Source organism: Aptenodytes forsteri, unplaced genomic scaffold (genome assembly GCF_000699145.1).
Source record: "Aptenodytes forsteri isolate BGI_AS27 unplaced genomic scaffold, ASM69914v1 Scaffold284, whole genome shotgun sequence".
NCBI classification, from domain to species: domain Eukaryota; kingdom Metazoa; phylum Chordata; class Aves; order Sphenisciformes; family Spheniscidae; genus Aptenodytes; species Aptenodytes forsteri.
Window position 1 is genome coordinate 3,889,553 of NW_008794445.1, and position 18,043 is coordinate 3,907,595.

At 54.4% G+C, this 18,043-nt stretch overlaps 2 protein-coding genes across 2 annotated transcripts in view; both read left to right on the top strand.

Moving 5' to 3' along the window:
- The first annotated feature begins 1,645 nt into the window (after positions 1–1,645).
- SEPT3 (septin 3) lies at positions 1,646–14,910 on the top strand. The gene is made up of 11 exons (XM_009290032.1): positions 1,646–1,855; positions 7,416–7,607; positions 7,857–7,985; positions 8,725–8,806; positions 9,183–9,320; positions 9,684–9,801; positions 10,247–10,342; positions 12,422–12,521; positions 13,004–13,055; positions 14,297–14,333; positions 14,387–14,910. Exons 1-11 carry the CDS (start codon positions 1,846–1,848, stop codon positions 14,483–14,485), a joined length of 1,053 nt encoding a protein of 350 aa, XP_009288307.1. The 5' UTR covers positions 1,646–1,845; the 3' UTR covers positions 14,486–14,910.
- Positions 14,911–17,766: 2,856 nt separating this feature from the next.
- WBP2NL (WBP2 N-terminal like) overlaps positions 17,767–18,043 on the top strand; it is a 10,811-nt gene continuing 10,534 nt past the window's right edge. Inside the window, exon 1 of the mRNA XM_009290130.1 lies at positions 17,767–17,771. Coding sequence (XP_009288405.1) covers positions 17,767–17,771 — 5 coding nt within the window. The remainder of the gene's footprint in view (positions 17,772–18,043) is intronic.

The window sequence follows — 18,043 nt, forward strand, 5'->3', positions numbered from 1 at the left end:
ATGGGGGTGCCCTGCTCCCCGCCACTCTCCGGTGGGTCTCCGCTGCCGGGCTGGGCTGGGCAGGGGGGAGGGAGGCATCAAAGGGTCCCTCGGTGGTGCCCATGGGGCTCTGCGTGGGGCAGGACCCTTCGGCAGCGGCAGGGGGATGTGGGGGAGGACGGGGGCTTCCTCCCCCCTTTGCCCACACCGGGAGTGGGTGGGCAAAGGTGGGTGGGAGGTGAGCCCGTGTGGCGGTCAGTCCAGCACCCGGCGGGGAAACGGGCGGCTGTGGGTGCCATGTCAGGAGCTGTTGCGGGTGCTGGGATGCCCATCTCTCTGTCTGTCCCAACACAGCTGGCTTGTCGGATCGCTCAGCCTAGCCTGGGTAACTTTTCAGCGCCGACAGTGATTGTAACCCACAGCGGGTGCAGTTTCATTTTTGCCCTGGGGCGCTGCAAAAAGAGGCGCCCAAAACCCTTGCCGAGTCTGCCAGGCGCCCCGCAGCCTGGCCCCCACCCAGGGGGCTGCCGCACAGTGGAGGGACACATGGGGACGGCCCTGAAAGGACACCAGAGGATCAGAGCAGTCCCAGATGTTCGTGCCTCAGCACAGCATGGTGGGGCCATGGTGTGTGATGGGGCTGGGGCTCACAACCGTAGGAGAAGGAAACGCAGAGGGAGGAAGGGGCATCCCCCTCCTGACCGGCAGCCAGGGTCATCCGCACAGCTCTCCAGGCGCAGGCACATCCACTGGGCATGTGCAGGTGGGCACCGCCAGGCACAGACGCCTGCTGGGGCACGTGGGGATGTGACCTGCATGCCCCAATTTGGCCCACGGGCAGCACCTCTCCCTGCTCCTCATACGCATGCACACACATGCACGTGCACACGCATGCACACATATGTGTACACACACACACACACAGAGGGGACAGCGCTCACTCTGCCTTTGCACCGTGGGCTGACAGCCAAGAATCGCGGTGCCGGAGGAGAAAAGGTTTCTCACGCCTCCGCAAGTGGAGCTGAAGGGCAAATCGCTTTTCTCATACGCAACACACATGCACGTGCACACGCATGCACACATATGTGTACACACACACACACACAGAGGGGACAGCGCTCACTCTGCCTTTGCACCGTGGGCTGACAGCCAAGAATCGCGGTGCCGGAGGAGAAAAGGTTTCTCACGCCTCCGCAAGTGGAGCTGAAGGGCAAATCGCTTTTGATGAGCCAAAACGTTCCCAATTTCCTCCCTTCAGAAAAGCAGAAGGAGGCCTTGCAATCCCCTGAACCCAATAAATACCTAGGGGGAGAGACCGCCCTTTCTCAGCCCCGCTGGAGTGAAGCTACAAAGGGTTAAATATCCCCCCCCCCAAACAAGCAGAGATGCTGAAACCGCTGGGGAATTGGGAGAGAAAGGGGCAAGAAAAGGTCTGTGCAGTGTGCGGAGGGAGGAGGGGTGCGGGTGTAGGAGGGGGCCCCCTCCGGGACACGGGGGGAGCATTGGCGGCAGCTCCTCTGTCCCTGCGGTCGTGCCCACCCAGGCGGGGAGGCTGGCGGGGGCCTGGGATGGAGCCTGGGGCCTGGGATGGAGCCAGGGGAGAGTGCGCGGGGGAGATTTTGCGGCGATGTTTAATATTCAGGTCACATGACAATGGCAGCAGGAGCAGCACCAGCATCCCCGCTCCGCTGAAATAGCCACTGGAGAAGGAGGGGAAGGAGAGGGGGGGAGAAGAGGACACAGGGAGGAAAAGAGAGAGGTAAAAGCGGACAGCCTCATAGCCCACCACACCGCGTCAGCGTCGGGCTAGAAAAGTGGGGGGAGACCCACCCCCTTGGGAGAGGATTCGGAGACAAAGGAAGCTTCATGTTCAAAGGTAGGATGCTCTGGGCTTGGCAGGGCTGGGCGATGCCAGAGGGATGCCGCTGGGGCTTTTTGTGCAGGCACCCTCCGCCATGCCCCAACGCTGCCCAGCTCTGGCCACGGGGGAGGAATAACCCCGAAGGGCAGCGGGGGAAATCGGTCCTGGCTTTGTCTTTCCTCTTTTTTTTCCTTTCGGTGGCAGCAGTCTGGCATGAAGGAGAACAAACGGGGCTGGTTGTGGTGCTGATGGGGAGTAGCCGGCGCCAGGGGCTGCTCTGAAAGAAAGAGATAATCCCAGCTGGTCCAGGGCTGGGGAAAACCCACAAGCTGCTCAGCGACTGGCTTGTCCCTTGCCAGTGACAGGCAGTCACTGCGGGGGCAGCGGGGACGTCCTGTGCTGCTCCCTGGGCATCTGCGCAGGAGCCGGCGGGTGGGCAGGGAGCCCCGGCACCAGCAGGCAGGCAGGGGGACAGGCAGCTGAGGTGGCATGGGTACCCTGGTCCAGGGGTGCTCAGCATGCTCTTGCCTTGTGATACAGCCGTGCCACCCAGACGGCGAGCTGGGCTATGGGGTATGGACTGCACAGTTGGGGAGCGGCACCAAGGGTACAGCCAGGGCTGAGGCGAGCATCTAACCCTGCGGTAGCTGGACTGGGGACGTGCCCAGTCCCTTCACCTCCAGCTCCTGCATCTCCAGAGAGGCTTCGGCACATGCTGCCCTAGATTTCACTGTGGCCCCGGCAGAGCCGGGCTCCTGCCCAAGCCCTCTGCAGAGCACTGAGGGGAAGGAAGGTTGCTGCCGGGAAGGCTGCAGCAGCCCAAAGGGCTGGGATGAGTTTCCCTGCCTCACGCAAAATGCCCAGTGATCCTCAGGCCAGGCAAAAAGATCTGGTAAGAAGAATGGCTCTGTTCTGCACCCTGAAGTCAGGCAGTGCATCTGGCAGGGCTCGCCCTTTGCCCTGCACAGCTGGGAGAAATGCCCTGGGGTCATCACAGAAACTGAGGGGGGAAAGGGATTTTTCCAGTGGAGAGATTCTCAGTCTAGCATCTCTGCAGATCTGAAGCAAGGAGCAGATCCTCATGCCTGCAAGCCCCAGGGAGGCTGTGCTACTGAAGCAGCTGCTTGCTTTCCTTCCTAGGGACCTGGCGTCACCCGCCAAAGGCCCACTCCTGCCAGCCGCCTTCAGCCTCTGAACCCGTCCCTCCTCTCTGTTCCGTGTCTGCAGGAAGTGGGCCCGTGGGTCTGGGGCCACGCGGGTGGAAAGGGCTGGGGTGAGATGCGTGTTTGGATCACTGCCTCCAGCCGGAGCGGGACAGCCTCGTGCCACACAGGAGAGCTGCAGCGAGGCCGTTCATGTGTTACATGGGGGTTAAACAGCCTTTCCTTGCTGGAAGCTGAGTTGTGGTGAGCGTCTGTTTGCAGCCCTCCCTCCCTCTTGCCACTCAGACAAAGGACGGGAAGGCAGGGGGAGGGGATGTGACTGTATCTGGGTTATCGGGACAGAGTAGATGTTAGTCCCCACTACCTGAGCCCCTAAGGGACCTGCAGGGCCACCTCTGTCCCCAGCTAGCTGCTGCGAACATCAGAGGCAGGCAGAGATGAAGGGTGCGCTGCGGTAGTGGTGTCTGCTGCTGGCCATGTGCGCCAGCCTTCCAGGGAGAGGTTTTGGGGTGGATTGGTGGGTGTCAGAAGCAGGAGCTAGCTGGGATTGCTGGGACCTCTCCGGGCACCCGTTGCCCTTCTGGCCCTGCCTGCCCCGGCCCCAGATGCTGCACCTCTCCCTGCTCTGGAGCTGAGTGAAGCATCTCCTGTGAGCCAGAGATTACACCCCAGCAGCCCAGCCCGGGCCGCCTCCCACCGGGAACTGGGCAGCAGAGGTATCACCAGCAACTGCCCTCTTAAGTGAGCTTCGCTTAGCACACAGAACAAAGCAGCAGGGAAAAGGGTGGCAATGCAAACAGCGGATGTAAGTGGTTAACCTTGGCTAACCCTCTATTCATTATCAGCTGTACTGGCCATAGTGCCCTATCATGTATTCATTACAGGGGACAGCTGGAGGGGCTACAGGATGTGTCTAGGATGCATAATGCTACCCCTTGACCAGTCAGTCAGAGCGCTAATGAGGCTTCATAGCAGCATTAGCATTACTGCATGTAAAACAGAGCCATTCCCAGGAGACCAAGTAGACATGTTTCATGCCTCAAGGTGCCTCTCATAGCCCTGGTCCCGGTTTTGTACACCCTGACCTCCCCAGCAGGCTGTTCCTCAGTTGGCTCCTTGGATTTCTCTGTGGGTCAAGAGGTGGAAAATTGTGTGCAGAAAGCTGAGCCCTTGGGTACCTCTTTGCAAAATGGGGGCTTCCCTTCCTGAGGCTGTACGGGAAAGCACCCCACACAGAGAGGAAGGCAAGTGACCGAGAGGAGAAAGGGAGGTTGTCTACCCCGAGACCTTGAATGTCCAAAATCAAAACGCCCAGGGCAACATCACTGATATAAAATCCAGGAAATATTTAAGGAGACTTCTGGAGATCTTTTCTCCTGGTCTCAGGGCTTTTTATAGGTACTCAGGAACCTGACTCTGAAATATCTGCTCCAGCCACTGCAAGCTCCTGGCTCCAGCAGCAAAGCCTGCAAAGAGATGGCCACGTATTACGATGTCCACAGCAGAGTTAGCAACAGTTGCCAGCTCTGGACAAAGCATCCCTTGGTGAGACTGAGGGATGAGTTATAAACATCTTAGTGAACCTTGAGGTTGGCTGCCAGCAACTTCCCTCCTCCCTCCTCCCTGTGTAAGAACAAGGAGTTGAAGGACTAAAGTGGAGGGCAACAGACTACCTGAGGACAAGCTACTGCCCGGGCAGCAATGGGATCGCAGCCCGCGTGGCCCAGGTCCTGCACCCATCCCATGCAGCTGCTCATCTGGGCTTTCTTCCCACCTCAACCTGTTCCCTGTCCACCTCCGGGGTTTATTCGCTCCCATTACTACAGTAGCCAAGTGCCTCACTGGGGCCACAGCCCCCTGCCCCACGTCCTCTCATCATCCCCTGTCTCCCTCTTCTCCCTCTCTCTGGGGTAGGTGGGACCCCAGCAGGGCTGTGTGGGCTGTGCACTGGAGGATGCTGCAGCAGGATGAGGGGCAAGGCACAGCCACGCGACTACGGTACAAGTGGCGTGGGCCAGCCTGGGAGAGGATGAGCGAAGGGCAGGGTGCAGGAGAGCCGGCTGGCTTGGCCCTCCGTGCTGTGCCAAAGATGGGCTTTCCTGGCTGGCAGCAGCTTTGAGAAAGCTGTAAAAAGACAACGGGAGCCTCAGGGGATGCTTTGTCAGCAGGAAAGGCACAGACTAGCTGTGACGGGTATAAGAGCGGATTGCAGCCGAGAAGTGCTCGGCTCGGCAGGCTGCCTCCTCCGGCAGCTGTCCGGCAGCATGCGGTGCTCCAAATTGCCAGCCTGGCTCAAGCCAACGGTCCGTCTTCTGCTCTGGTCCCCCCAGGGTGCTGCTCGCTGCTTCAGGACAGGATGATGATAGCTCAGAGTGCCCCTGCTCGGTGGGGAAGAGGAGGGGGGGGGGGGGGGGAGGGGGGGGGGGGGGGGGGGGGGAGGGGGGGGGGGGGGGAGGGGGGGGGGGGGGGAGGGGGGGGGGGGGGGGAGGGGGGGGGGGGGGGGAGGGGGGGGGGGGGGGAGGGGGGGGGGGGGGGAGGGGGGGGGGGGGGGGGGAGGGGGGGGGGGGGGGAGGGGGGGGGGGGGGGAGGGGGGGGGGGGGGGGAGGGGGGGGGGGGGGGAGGGGGGGGGGGGGCATCCTCTGGCAGACCTCTCCCCTGCAGGCAAGGTGGAACGGAGGTGGTACGAGACCCTTCAGATGTTACCCACGGTGCTGTGCACAGGTGGCTGTGTGGCTGTCCTCTCACACAGAGGGAAGATCCCTTCCCCCAGTTTAACATAAAAGACTTCCCAAGCGGTGTAAAAGGAGCTGGGTAGAGGCACCCTTCTCCTTGCCAAGGGTGGCCCTCCTGCAAGGTCTACCCCCAGTATATGATAGTGGGATATTAAAGCTTATATATAAAATGTAAATTTTTCCTTGTGTTGAGCAGCCCTTTGTGTCTGCACAGGAACTTTGATGTGGGAATGCTAGGCAGGATCGCCAGCCAGCCATGCAGCCCGTTGCAGCCTAACCTTGTCCTTGAACAAAATATCTCTGACCTCTTCCGAACCCCTGCCTCTGCCTGACCTGGCTGAGCTGTCACGGCGACCCTGGACTGGTGCTGTCAGTGTCCCCAGCCCAGTGACCTCTGAGTCATCTTCCTTTCCAAGAGGCATGTGTCACCCACCAAATGGCAGTCGCCTGCCCTGCCGCTCATGTGCTCCTCTGCAGCCAGCGGGTTCTGCTGAGAGGAGCGAAAAACTCCACTGAAATGATGGAAAGGGATGATTTAGTGTGAGATACTTGAACTGAAGTGGCATCCAAAATAAGCAGAGTGCTTACCAAGCAAAAACACATGCTGTCCCTGTCCGGGAAAAATAACCATCTAATGAGACAAAGCATGGGGGAGTCAAGTAATTAGAGTGCGAGAGGCTCTAGTTTGCAGCTGGTTTGTGTATGAAAGGTATTTGATTCCCATCCCCTTCATCTTCCTTTCTAGATTCATCCCTCACACCTCCCTTTCCTACCAATTACAGCTTTTCTTCCATGCCCTCTCCTCTCCCAACCTCCAGCTTCCTCCCAGCAGGTGGGAGCTGCTCACTAATGAGACAAGAGATGGAGATAAATGGATGAGGCCTGCCCCAAGCAGTGTGTGCCATCACCCGAAAAAGAGTTGGGGAGGCCGGAAAGCCCACAGGGCCTTTCTTTTTGCCCCTTTGTTTTACATGAAAGAAGCGAGGAGGGGGAGGTGAGGAGGGAAAGGTGCAGATGATTAGTTTATTGATCACAATGATTAATTTCTTGAGCATGACAAAAAACATCAATCTACGGGTGGGAGGCAAGTGCGGAGGTTGTGGCCATGCTCTGCACTTCCACCACTGCCTTCCTCTGAGGAACTCAGCCTGCACATCACAGCCAGTAACGCAGCTGCCCCTGGCAAGGGCCAAGCCTGCAAGTCCTCACGGTAAATCCCAAACTCTGTTTCAATGCTGGGACTTGACACATGATAATTTTTGAAAGTCTGTTCCATCGCAAATTTCATGCTAAACTTGGAGGGGCAAAACACTGATGATCCTGGTGAGAACTGGGAGACAAAAATGAGGAGACACACACAGAGCTTTGGGCACTCAATTAGGAGCCCAGCCAGCTTCACTGTGTCTGCTCCTGCTGTTTGGAGGTAGCCATCAATACGTTGCATGCTCAACAAGCCCCACTTCTCCACCTCCTCATCTGGAGTGATACATAGAAGGGTGTGCTGGAAACTCAAGTAGGTGTTCCTCCATGAAGAGCCTTACTGCTAAAATCTTGCCGTTCAGTCATCCTCAGTAGCCCTTGAAATGGATGCTCAAAGTTGCCCTCAGCCCCTGTGACAGGTCAGCAGGGAGGTCCTTGTTACACCTCAATGATGATTTTTCAATCTTTCTCCCCATGCAGGGCCAGTGGAGAGCAAAAACGAAGCAGCCATGTCTGAGCTGGTCCCAGAGCCGCGACAAAAACCAGTCGTACCAATGAAACCCATGGGCATTAATGCCAACTTGCTGGGCTACATCGGTATTGACACCATCATTGAGCAGATGCGCAAGAAAACCATGAAGACAGGTTTCGACTTCAACATCATGGTTGTAGGTAGGCAGGGACCAGCTGAGGTACTGGGAACCATGGCCAGGGACTATCCTATGAGGCCAGGTGGGAGAGCGAGCCCTGCAGGGAGGGCATGAGGGAGCAGACAGTGCTTGCTCTGGGGGAAAGGAGAGCCTGCGCAAGGCAAGGAGACACCTACAGCCCCTTCCCCTGCCAGCCTGGCTCCGTCCCCTGGGCCTGCTGTCATCGCTGGGCTGTGGCAGATGTCACGAGCTTCCTCTTTACAATCCTCAGGTCAGAGTGGACTGGGAAAGTCGACGTTGGTGAACACCCTCTTCAAATCCCAGGTGAGCCGTAAATCTTCAGGCTGGAACCGGGAGGAGAAGATCCCCAAGACAGTGGAGATCAAAGCCATCGGGCATGGTAAGAGCCAGGCTGCTGGGGTGGAGGCAATACTGATGCTTCAGCACAGTCTTGCAGAAGACCCCAGTAGTCTATGCAAACAGTTCTTTGCTGTTAGGCAGCCCTTTCTCCATGGGAAGCTAAAGGACAAGTGCCAGTTTTAGATGGCCTCAGACCCAGCCAAAGGCTTTTCTTAAACAGCAATGCCACTGATGCCACAGCCAAAAGTGAGGGGTAGAAAAAGAGTTGTGGATATTTCTTCTGCCAAGACATGAGTCTGCATGTGTGGATTAAGCCTTGCTGTAAGTCATTCCCACCTACAGATGCTTAATGATCTATACAAATTGCATTGGTTGGTCCCATCCGAAGCATGGTAGAGCACATCTCGTGGCAAAGCATCAGCACAGCTTCTACAGCAGTGCAGAGTAATGAGCATCATCTCAGATTCAGGATGATGCGTTGGAGGGGAGGACAATTTGTGCAAGGTAAGTACTACCTCTGGGCCACAGACTGAGCACAAATCCATTTTCCTGTGGCAGAGTAGTAGAAGGTGGCTTTGGTGCAGAGGTTACCAAAATTTGGGGTCAGAAATGCAAGTGGGGGTCACAACTATTGAGGCATGACCTAGCCTGGCCTGGTCATGCTTGCTGGGCAGGGATGAGGGCAGAGTGCTCTTGTTCCCTTGTAGGGTACAGAGACATGTTTCATGATGGAGCAGGTCCCCAGAGAGGCGTATGATTGTTTGCAATTTCTTCTCCAGTCATTGAAGAAGGTGGTGTCAAAATGAAGCTGACAGTGATCGACACCCCAGGATTTGGGGACCAGATCAACAATGAGAACTGGTGAGTTTTACATGGTCAAGGCCTTGTGTCCCAGAAAGGGCTGGAGTTAAGATGGTATATGGATTGACTCTCATCTAATTGGCCTGGAAAGTGTCTGGGATCCTATTGCACTCGGGGGGGCCAGTAATGGGGATGTGGAATTGTGAACACCGTGGGTCAGTGTGCATGCTTGGGGGTAGGCACACATTACATAGCAAGTGCCTATTTCTGTGCTCAGTTACAGAAACTCTTAAGCATCTCTGCTGGTGGCAAGATGCTTTGGTGGATATTTTTTATGCCTGAGCCTGCTTTGCTGCTGTCAGAGCCGGGAACACTGTAGGCAGGCGCATGAGGAGATTTGTACCTGTCTATTCATCTCTCTCCCCCACCTTAACAGCTGGGAGCCTATTGAGAAATACATCAACGAGCAATATGAAAAATTTTTGAAAGAGGAGGTAAATATTGCAAGGAAGAAACGAATTCCAGACACGCGAGTGCACTGCTGCCTCTACTTCATCTCTCCCACGGGCCACTCGTACGTACACCGTCCCTCATCCTTCCTCACGCCCTTGGTGCCTCTGTGGCAGATACATACCCTGCACTGCTCCATCTCAGCCACGGACCCACAGGTCCTGCCTGCAAGGCTGGCCACTGTTTAGCTTAACTTTGGGTGCTATGGGGCTTGAAAGGGTCTAGGATAACAAGGGCAGGAGAAACGCCACTTTGTTTTTGGGGAGAGGGCAGGATGGATGGGAAGAAGGAGATGAGAGCATGGTGGCAGCAAGCAGGGTATGTACAAGGGAGGTTTCAGTGATGCCCTGATGCTGGGAGAGTCACTAGGATGAAAGGCAAAGAGGGTAAAGTGACCCCTTCCATGTTGTTCCCCCTTGGGCTGCAGCCTGCGGCCTTTGGACCTGGAGTTCATGAAACATCTCAGCAAGGTAGTGAACATCATCCCGGTTATTGCCAAGGCTGACACCATGACCTTGGAGGAGAAGACCGAATTCAAACAAAGAGTGAGTATCTCCTCTCCTGCATGGGATCCTTCCCTGCCCCAGCTTGGAGGTGGGAGAAATGGGAGGTATCCTTCTTCCTGGGATTGTAGCACAGTCCCCGGGGCATGCACAGAGTCCAGCGCTGGGTTGGTGGGTCACTCCTGAAGACGCAGCTGTTTATGGTTCTGAGGGCATCTGTTAGAGGGGGAAGAAATGTTTGTATCCCTGTGACATCTCGTGATATGCTCTGTCACGGGAACTGCAGAGCCAGACAAGTAACGGGGTTGGGGAAGAAAGACTCATCATTGCTGCCGTGTGTCCTCACTTTGCTGCACACTTCCCTGGGGACAATCCCTCCAGCCCCTGCCCGCTGGAAGGATGTCCCAGATGTGTTTGCCTTGGCTGTCCCGCCTGCCTTCCCTTCAGGTTTGTATTGCTTTGTGCTCCAAAATGTCTCCCTGCCCAGGTGCGCAAAGAGCTAGAAGTAAATGGGATCGAGTTTTACCCCCAGAAAGAATTCGATGAGGACTTGGAGGATAAAACAGAGAACGACAAAATCAGGGTAGGAAACATTTTATTGTGGGAGGGGAAGGGGGGATGAGGGCTGGTCATATTTAACGAGTGTAAAACAGACATGGATCACTAGAAGTTTTTAAGTGCTTCATGGTCCCTGAATGAAAGATGCAATGGATGTAAGGGATGGTCATTCCTCCTTCCCAGCTTAATTTGTCCCTGTCATTACTACAGGGTGCTATGAAGGCTGAATGAGGAAGGACTATGTTTCACCTCCTCTTGCTGAATGCTCTGTTTGGCCACTGTTAAGGACCAAAGGGGCCTGGTGTGTGGCTGATGTCCAGCCTCTGTCCCAAACAACTGCCCCATGAGCCCTCTCATCTGCTGACCAAACTCGACCTGAAAGCAGTCCAGTTCTTTGCTCCCCCAGCCCCTGTGAGAAGGCTTGTCCCGTCCTTCCCTCCTCAGGGTGTTAGAAATTGTCTCCTAATTTCCAGCCTGTGTTTGTTCATGGCCAGGTTGTACCCAGGATTATATCTGTGTTCTTGTGCCAACACTGACTTGAGCAGTTCTCCTACCTAGTGGTTCCCTCCACCACTCAAGGCATTTATAGATAACAATATTATCCTTTGCTGACCTGGTCAGCTAAAGAAGACAAGCTCCTTTGGATGACCTTCCCATTCCTCAGTAGTCCATGCTCCTAGTCACTTTTTTCTGTGCCTGCTCCGGTCTGATTTGATTTTCTAGCACTGGTGCTGGTACCCCATGCTCCCCCGTCTCTTCTGAGATCGGAACTGCTAAGCCCGTGGACCACATGTGCTTTTTAAACAATTGCATCACACTGGTGGCTCATGGTCATCTTGTGACTGACTAGCACGTGAGGTCTTTCCGCTCCTTCAGTTGCTGCTTGTCCATGAGCTCCGAAGTCGTAGCAGAAATTCTTGATGTTATTCTCTAAATGCTGCTCTTTGTGCCTCAAACTTACATCTTCCTCGATAATAACTCAGTCTGCCTTTGTACTGACAAGACCTCTTGGCCTTGTGATGCTAGTGCATTTAATTATCCCACTCATCATTTTTGTGACTAGGCCATTAATGAAAATAGATTGGCCGCCGTGGCAGTCCTCAAGAAACTCCAGGGGTCTTGCGTTGCAGCCTGACACTTGCCCTTTCAACTCCCTCAGCTGTCACAGCCCCAACAGAAGTTCCCACCTTCCCCATTTTAATCATTTCCCATTTGGCAATACATCACACAAGCTGGAGAAGACTAGATGGGTTTTGCTTCTTCTCCAAACTGTTACTGGTTTTGAGGAGGGCACCACATTTTGTTCTGCACTTCAGCATCATTGCCCTAGGTTTGGATAGTCTCACACATAAGAAATAAACTGCTTTTTAATCTCCATTCCTGTGGTAATTGCAGTCTCTTCCCAGGCCCAGGGACATCTATAAAGCAGAGTAAAGCTATGAACATCTGCACAACCTTATGGATAGCAGGGTCTCCTGCACCCTGTGCTCTGGAAACAGATGGTTTCCCCCTGTGCTTAGAGATATCTGGGTCCCCAGTAGCCTCACCTACTGTCCCACTTCCCAGGAAAGCTGCACCCCTACCCCATTTCCGGCCTCCCTCAGTGCAACCTTTTCAGCCATTAAACTTGTTGAAAGTTCATGTGTGTTGTTGGGGAGGATTATTTTGAGTCCTCTCCTTCTTCTGGTGGAGAACTACAAACTTGGTGAGAAATACTCACCGCAAACTATCCATATGAGCAGCCCTGGGCTGACAGACCTTCTCCTGGTTACGCCATGGTACTTCTCTGGTCATCCCCCTCTTCAGAAATGCTGGAGATGGGTGCAGAAAAGCTCTGCTCCCTGCTCCAGAGCCCTTGGCACTGCTGCAAGCTACCCACTAAGCTAGGGGGGTGCAAGGACACCTGTAAATCAAGAGCCCAAAGCACTAGGGGTAGCACTGACGGGTGAAGAGGACAGCCAGTGAAGTGTTGCTCTGGAGAACCTCTTCCCTTGGAGAAGGCCTTGTGTTTAGTGAGCTGAGAGGAGGAAAGGTGGATGGAGAACAGTCATGGTGCTGCTCTCTGGAATGGGTTCAATAGGTCTCTCCACATGTCTCTCCCCAGCAGGAAAGCATGCCCTTCGCAGTAGTGGGCAGCGACAAGGAGTACCAAGTGAACGGCAAAAGAGTCCTGGGCAGAAAAACACCTTGGGGAATCATTGAAGGTAAAAAACCCCCTTGCTTCTGGGAGCTGAAAGTACCTCTTCAGGCCCCAGTAATAAACAAGGGTCCAGATAACATGTCCCATGGCTACCTTCCCATCCCTTTTGCGATAAACTTTTTGAACCCAAGCAAGAGGCGAATTCTCAAATAGCTCTGCTGGGAGGGAACTGCCATGGTCAATGCGGTACCACTACCGCCAGCTGGCAGAAGCTGGAGCCACTCCAAACACCACTGTGTGTGAGGCTGAGCTCCTGAGGTTGCCTCGGTTTTCAAATGAAAATTCACATGTGACTGCTCAGCACCTCTTAGCGTGTATCCTCAATGCCTGGCAGTGTGGCATTCAGACAACTGTCTGTCCTTTCTGAAGTATGCAGGCTTTGCCCACCTGGAACCCTGCCCCATGGCAATGACCTTCCCATGCTCTGTAACCACAAAGGGGTTGTTGAAAAAAATCAAATGTAACAATTGCTTGCTTTCTTTTCAGTGGAAAACCTCACTCACTGTGAATTTGCCCTACTTCGAGATTTTGTCATCAGGTAAGGCCATGGTCATGCACCAGTTTGCTCTTGATGAGCAGGGAGTCTTCCTGAGACCCTCTTAGAGTGAAATAGCCCCTACGGAAAGGAAAATAAAGTACATTTCAGGCAGTGAAAGCTTATGTGGGGTAGGGTTGGACTGAGTTAAGGGGTAGATACTCTCGTGCCTCTCTTCGTGACATGACCACTGTGGCAAGTAAGTGCTAGTTTTCATGTATGAGCTGGATGCCTGGAGAAAAGCAGGGTACTACCACCCCCCTTATATCCCATTAAGAATATTAGGTTGCAACAACTTCTGTTTGTTGCTGACAACAGGTCTGGGGTGGAGTTGGTGAGAAAGAGGCCACGACAACATCCTAGACCATGTGTCCTACCAGGTTGAGGGATGTGCTGGAACATATGACCTGGAAATGAAAAGCTCCATATTTCATTCAGCTTTCATTGTCCTGTCTTCTTTCTACTCTGTTTCATGAAGTTGTCTCAGCACAAGTGATATCTGCCTCAAATTCTGTAGAAGAGCTGCAGATCCAGGGTCACCTCTGTTCCCTATAAATACAATCAGGTTTTAAAACAACACCAAATATAAGAAAATAAGGGAAACACACTTCAAAGCCAGAGCCCTGTGGCTCATTCCACCTGTGGGTATGGTGGTATTGAGACACTTGGCCGGGTACAATGCTTTGACATCACCCTACTGCCCTCTTTTTGTTCTGCGATACCTTCTGCAGCAGACGTGCTTTCCCTGAGTCTTCCAGTAAAAACATCCTAACCAAGTGATCATCACAAAGCATATGTTCTGCAGGTTATGGTCTGCAGTGGACCTGATACACCCTCCTGGTTCTTCCTTGTCTCACCACCGCTTCAGATGAGCTAAGCCCATGTCTGCTCTGACACACCAGTATGTGTGTATGTATGTATCCACCAGTATGGATGGCCAGTAGCCATCCCACTGGCACAGGTGTGAGAGGGACAGGACACTGGCAAGCACAGCCAGGGATTTCAGCCCATATCCTGCATCCTGCATATGTGTTCTTGAATGCTGATCCTCCAGCTCTCAGTTGTGTATGATGGCACCCATGCCATCCATGCAGAAAGAAGGGTACGCTCATTAGCCAGACTGACTGAAGAAATCTTCCATTTATCTCAGGGAATAAAATTATCATCAGAAGATTAATACTGACTGCGCTGATATTGGTTATCATATCCTCTTTCCAACCCCATCTTCACTTTGCCACCTGCAGGACCCACCTTCAGGACCTAAAAGAAGTGACCCACAACATCCACTATGAGACCTACAGGGCCAAGCGGCTGAATTACAACGGAAAAAAAACATCCACTATGAGACCTACAGGGCCAAGCGGCTGAATGACAACGGAGGGCTGCCTCCCATGACTGTCGAGACAGAAGAAAACCACGAAAGTAACCTGTGAATGACACACCCACCCCCCCACCCCCGCTGTCACCCGGTGTCTCTGGATACGACAACCCACCCCTGCTACCCTTGACTCTGCCACGGGCCCGTCTCTGAAGCATGTGGCGCATCCTCCATGTGCGTGAGAGGACGCGAGCGTGAGTGCATGCGTGTGCGCGTGTGCCTACCTATGTGCCGGAGAGGGACCAAAGGCATCTCCCCCATCCTTCCCAGAGTGTCCTCGTTCTCGGTTTGTTTTTTGCACAGCAGACTGTCCGTCATCTTCCTTTCTCTCGTTTCTGTGTCTCAGCTGAGTGTCTTGCCTGGGGGAAACAGGGATTGGGGGGGGAAGGATTTCTGGGGGCAGGAGGGCTTCGGAGGCGGGAGGTGTGGGGCATGCTGTGGTCCTGTTTTTATCACTTGGAGACATGGCAAGGAGAGACTGCAGGAGAGATGGTGGAGTCGGTGCATGCAGTGTCTTCAAGTGATGGCAGCAGAGATTTCTCTTGGGTCCTCGGTGGGTGGGAAGGCAGCTGGTTGGTCTGAGGGCATAGTGGCCCAGCATTTTATCCCCATTTCTTGCTGTGGCTTCCCAAGGGGAAAAATGGCAGCTTGGAAGTGGATAGATGGGAAAAGTGACAGACTGACATGTTTTGCGGTTCAGGGGAAGTGACCGGTGGGAGGAGACAGAATTAGTTCTTGGGCTGTAGCATCTATTTGAGAAGCATCAAAGTACTTGGGGAAAATAGCCATATTTTCCAAACGAAGCAAAACCCAGAGGAAAAGAATGTGTTCCTGCTGCAGAGGGTGCATTTGCCCTGCCCAGCGCTAAGATCAAGAGCCATGCTTGTGTCACAGGCTTTTGATCCTGTGCAGATCAGACCAAGCTGTCCTGAGGTCACCCCACCTCATCCCCCATTGCAGCGGTCTCTCTCCACCAGCACTGAGCAGGTCCCGGCCAAACCTTTCCCCCACAACACGGCCCCTCTGCTGTGGGAGTGCAGGGAAGACAGTGCCACGGCGGGTCCCTGCAGGGAACTCCCCCAGGGACAGCCCCACTCAGCACAGGGCCTTCAGGATCTCGGAGGAGTGCAAAGAGCCGTGGATTCAGAAGCTCTGGGCCAGGGTGTCTCCCTGGGTCTCCACTGATGGTGGGAACAGAAGAGATACCTCCTCCTCACTGAAATGGCTGCGTTTGCTACTCCAGCAGTCTCAGCTTGTGCTGCTCCTCTGCCCTCCTACTGCTCTCCCAGCTTCCATGTCCTCCTCTCCTGTGCTTTCGTCCTCATTCCCTTTTAGCCCTCCATAGCTTCCTTCCTTTCTTTCTCTATCTCACTTTCTCTGCTCTTGACCCTTTCTGTCTTTCCTCCATTTCTCAGAGTATTTGAATCTTCCTCTTCTCCAGGCTGTTTCCTCCCTCTCCCAAGCTCTCACACCTCCTCATCAATGTGCTTTTGTGTCCTGTTGAGAAGCTGTTGTTTTACCTTCCCCTGGAGGGGACGGGGAGGGAAGGTAAAGACCCAGGAGCAGAAAGCGGCACAGCTTTACTGAAGACTATATGCTCATGTCTAGCCAGTGTCAGCTCTTTTCTGGATGTCCCTGAGTCAGGTGGAAAGCGTCAGGGCTGGCTGGGCAGAAGGGAGGAGGGGAGAAAATCACAGATGTCCTGAGTTTGGCAGTGTCTGCCTGTCACCTAGCATGTCACATGGCTGGCAGGGGTTGTCACCTCCAGGAGAATAGCCGGTTGCACTTAAAATGCACGTGCAGAATGCCGTGGCATGGGATGGCAGCGCTGCGAGTAAGGGGAAGTGCGGTGGGTTTGGGATGGGGGTTGGAAAGGCTGGCGCGGGAGGGAGGAAGAGGTCCCAGCGAGGGAACAGCAGAGAAGGACTCAAGCCAGGACGGAGACTGGTTGACAGAGCTGTATGGAGGCCAGGGCTGGGAAGAGGGTGCTCCAAGCCTTAGCAAAACTGTCTAAGAGCATATGTCCATCTTGTGGCTTTCTCTGGTGCTGTCACTGCAAAGCAAAGGTCTCTTCACTCTCACTCCCACCTGTCCACACAAATCAGCCATTCTCAGCACCGCTAGGACGTGAGGGCCACGCCGGCCCTTCGCAGTCCTTTCACCACCTGCATTCACGGCTCCCGGTGTTCCTGTATGCAGCGTGTGCATATAGCCTTGCACCCGCCTTCCCACCTGCACCAGGCCTCCTCAGCCCCACAGAGAACAAAAGCCTCGTCACCAGTGCCAGCAGCCGTACCACGGACCCTGCAGAAACCACCCTGCTACACTGCTACCCATCCTGCCACCCACACTGGCCGTCCACAGCCCAACGCGGGGTCAAAGCCTCCCCCAAGGTTGTCTCCACCAGCCGGCCAGGCGTGGAGATGTCCCCAGCATCACCGGCTGCCAGAAGCCTCTTCTCAGCCTACTGTGCTGTGGCTGCTCCTGCCTAGCCTCTACATAATGTTTTAAACCCAGTGCAATAGGAAAGACTGCCCCAGGGCTCCTCTTCTTCACTGCACTGAAGCACGAAGCCACGCTCCATCATCTTTAGCGGGGGTGTGCAGAGGTGTTCCCTGCACTTGCTTTCTCACACAGCTCTTTGGTGGCCATGCGACTGCTCTAGAGGAACTCTCTTGCCGCTGTGCTGCATCACCATGCAACAGAAGAGAGATTTTCCTTTGCCTGTAACGTGGATTGCAAGGACAAGGCTGTGTGCTTTGCCCTATATGGTTAGGAATTTTTGGTTGTAATAAGGTGGTTTTTAAGCTCTGCTCTGTAATTTCCTGTCAGATCATGGACTACTTCTAAAGGACCCATAAAAGCTCACTGAGAAAAGCAATCTCGGGTATTCCTCACTGCCATCCGCTCACACAAATATCCTACCGGTATCTGCGTATCTACCAGAAAGTCTACAAATGGCAAATATCAAAAATCTCCCATGTTGCGCAACAGTGGGAGACAATGTTGGGAAAAAGTCTCTGCCGATGGATAAGCTGGGAAAAGCCTGAATGGATCCCAGCTCTTGTGTGCCACCAGCTGAGTCCCAGGATGACCACAGCATGTCAGATGTTCCCCTCGGAGATATCACTTGAACGATATCATAGGGGGGTAGAGGCTAAACTTTACACCAGCGGTACCCACTCGTTGCGTTCAGAGACTCACGAACTCTCCACTACATAAACCATTCACCTGAAAAATTTTGCAATGCACGGTAAATCCAAAAGGTCTTTTTTTCACACTGGGCAAATTCCATTTAGGCCGAGACGGGTAACGAACACCTCGGCAGGTGTGGTCATGCCGTGAGCAGAGAGCAAGAAGAGCAAGCAGCGCTACGTGTAGGCACTACACATTTGTGGTTAGTTGTGAGGACAAGTTAATGACGGCTCACTACGGTTTGTAAGCAGGCATCGCGGGGGAAAGGCTGCCGAAGACGCGCTGCCAGCACCTTTCCCACCCCCGCAGAGGTCTCGGAAAGCAGGAAGCGGCGCTGCGAGGGTTATGCCAGCAGGGGACGGCAAAAATCGCGCTTCAGCCAGACACCGGACCGGGGGGTTTAGGGAAAGCGCCTTCC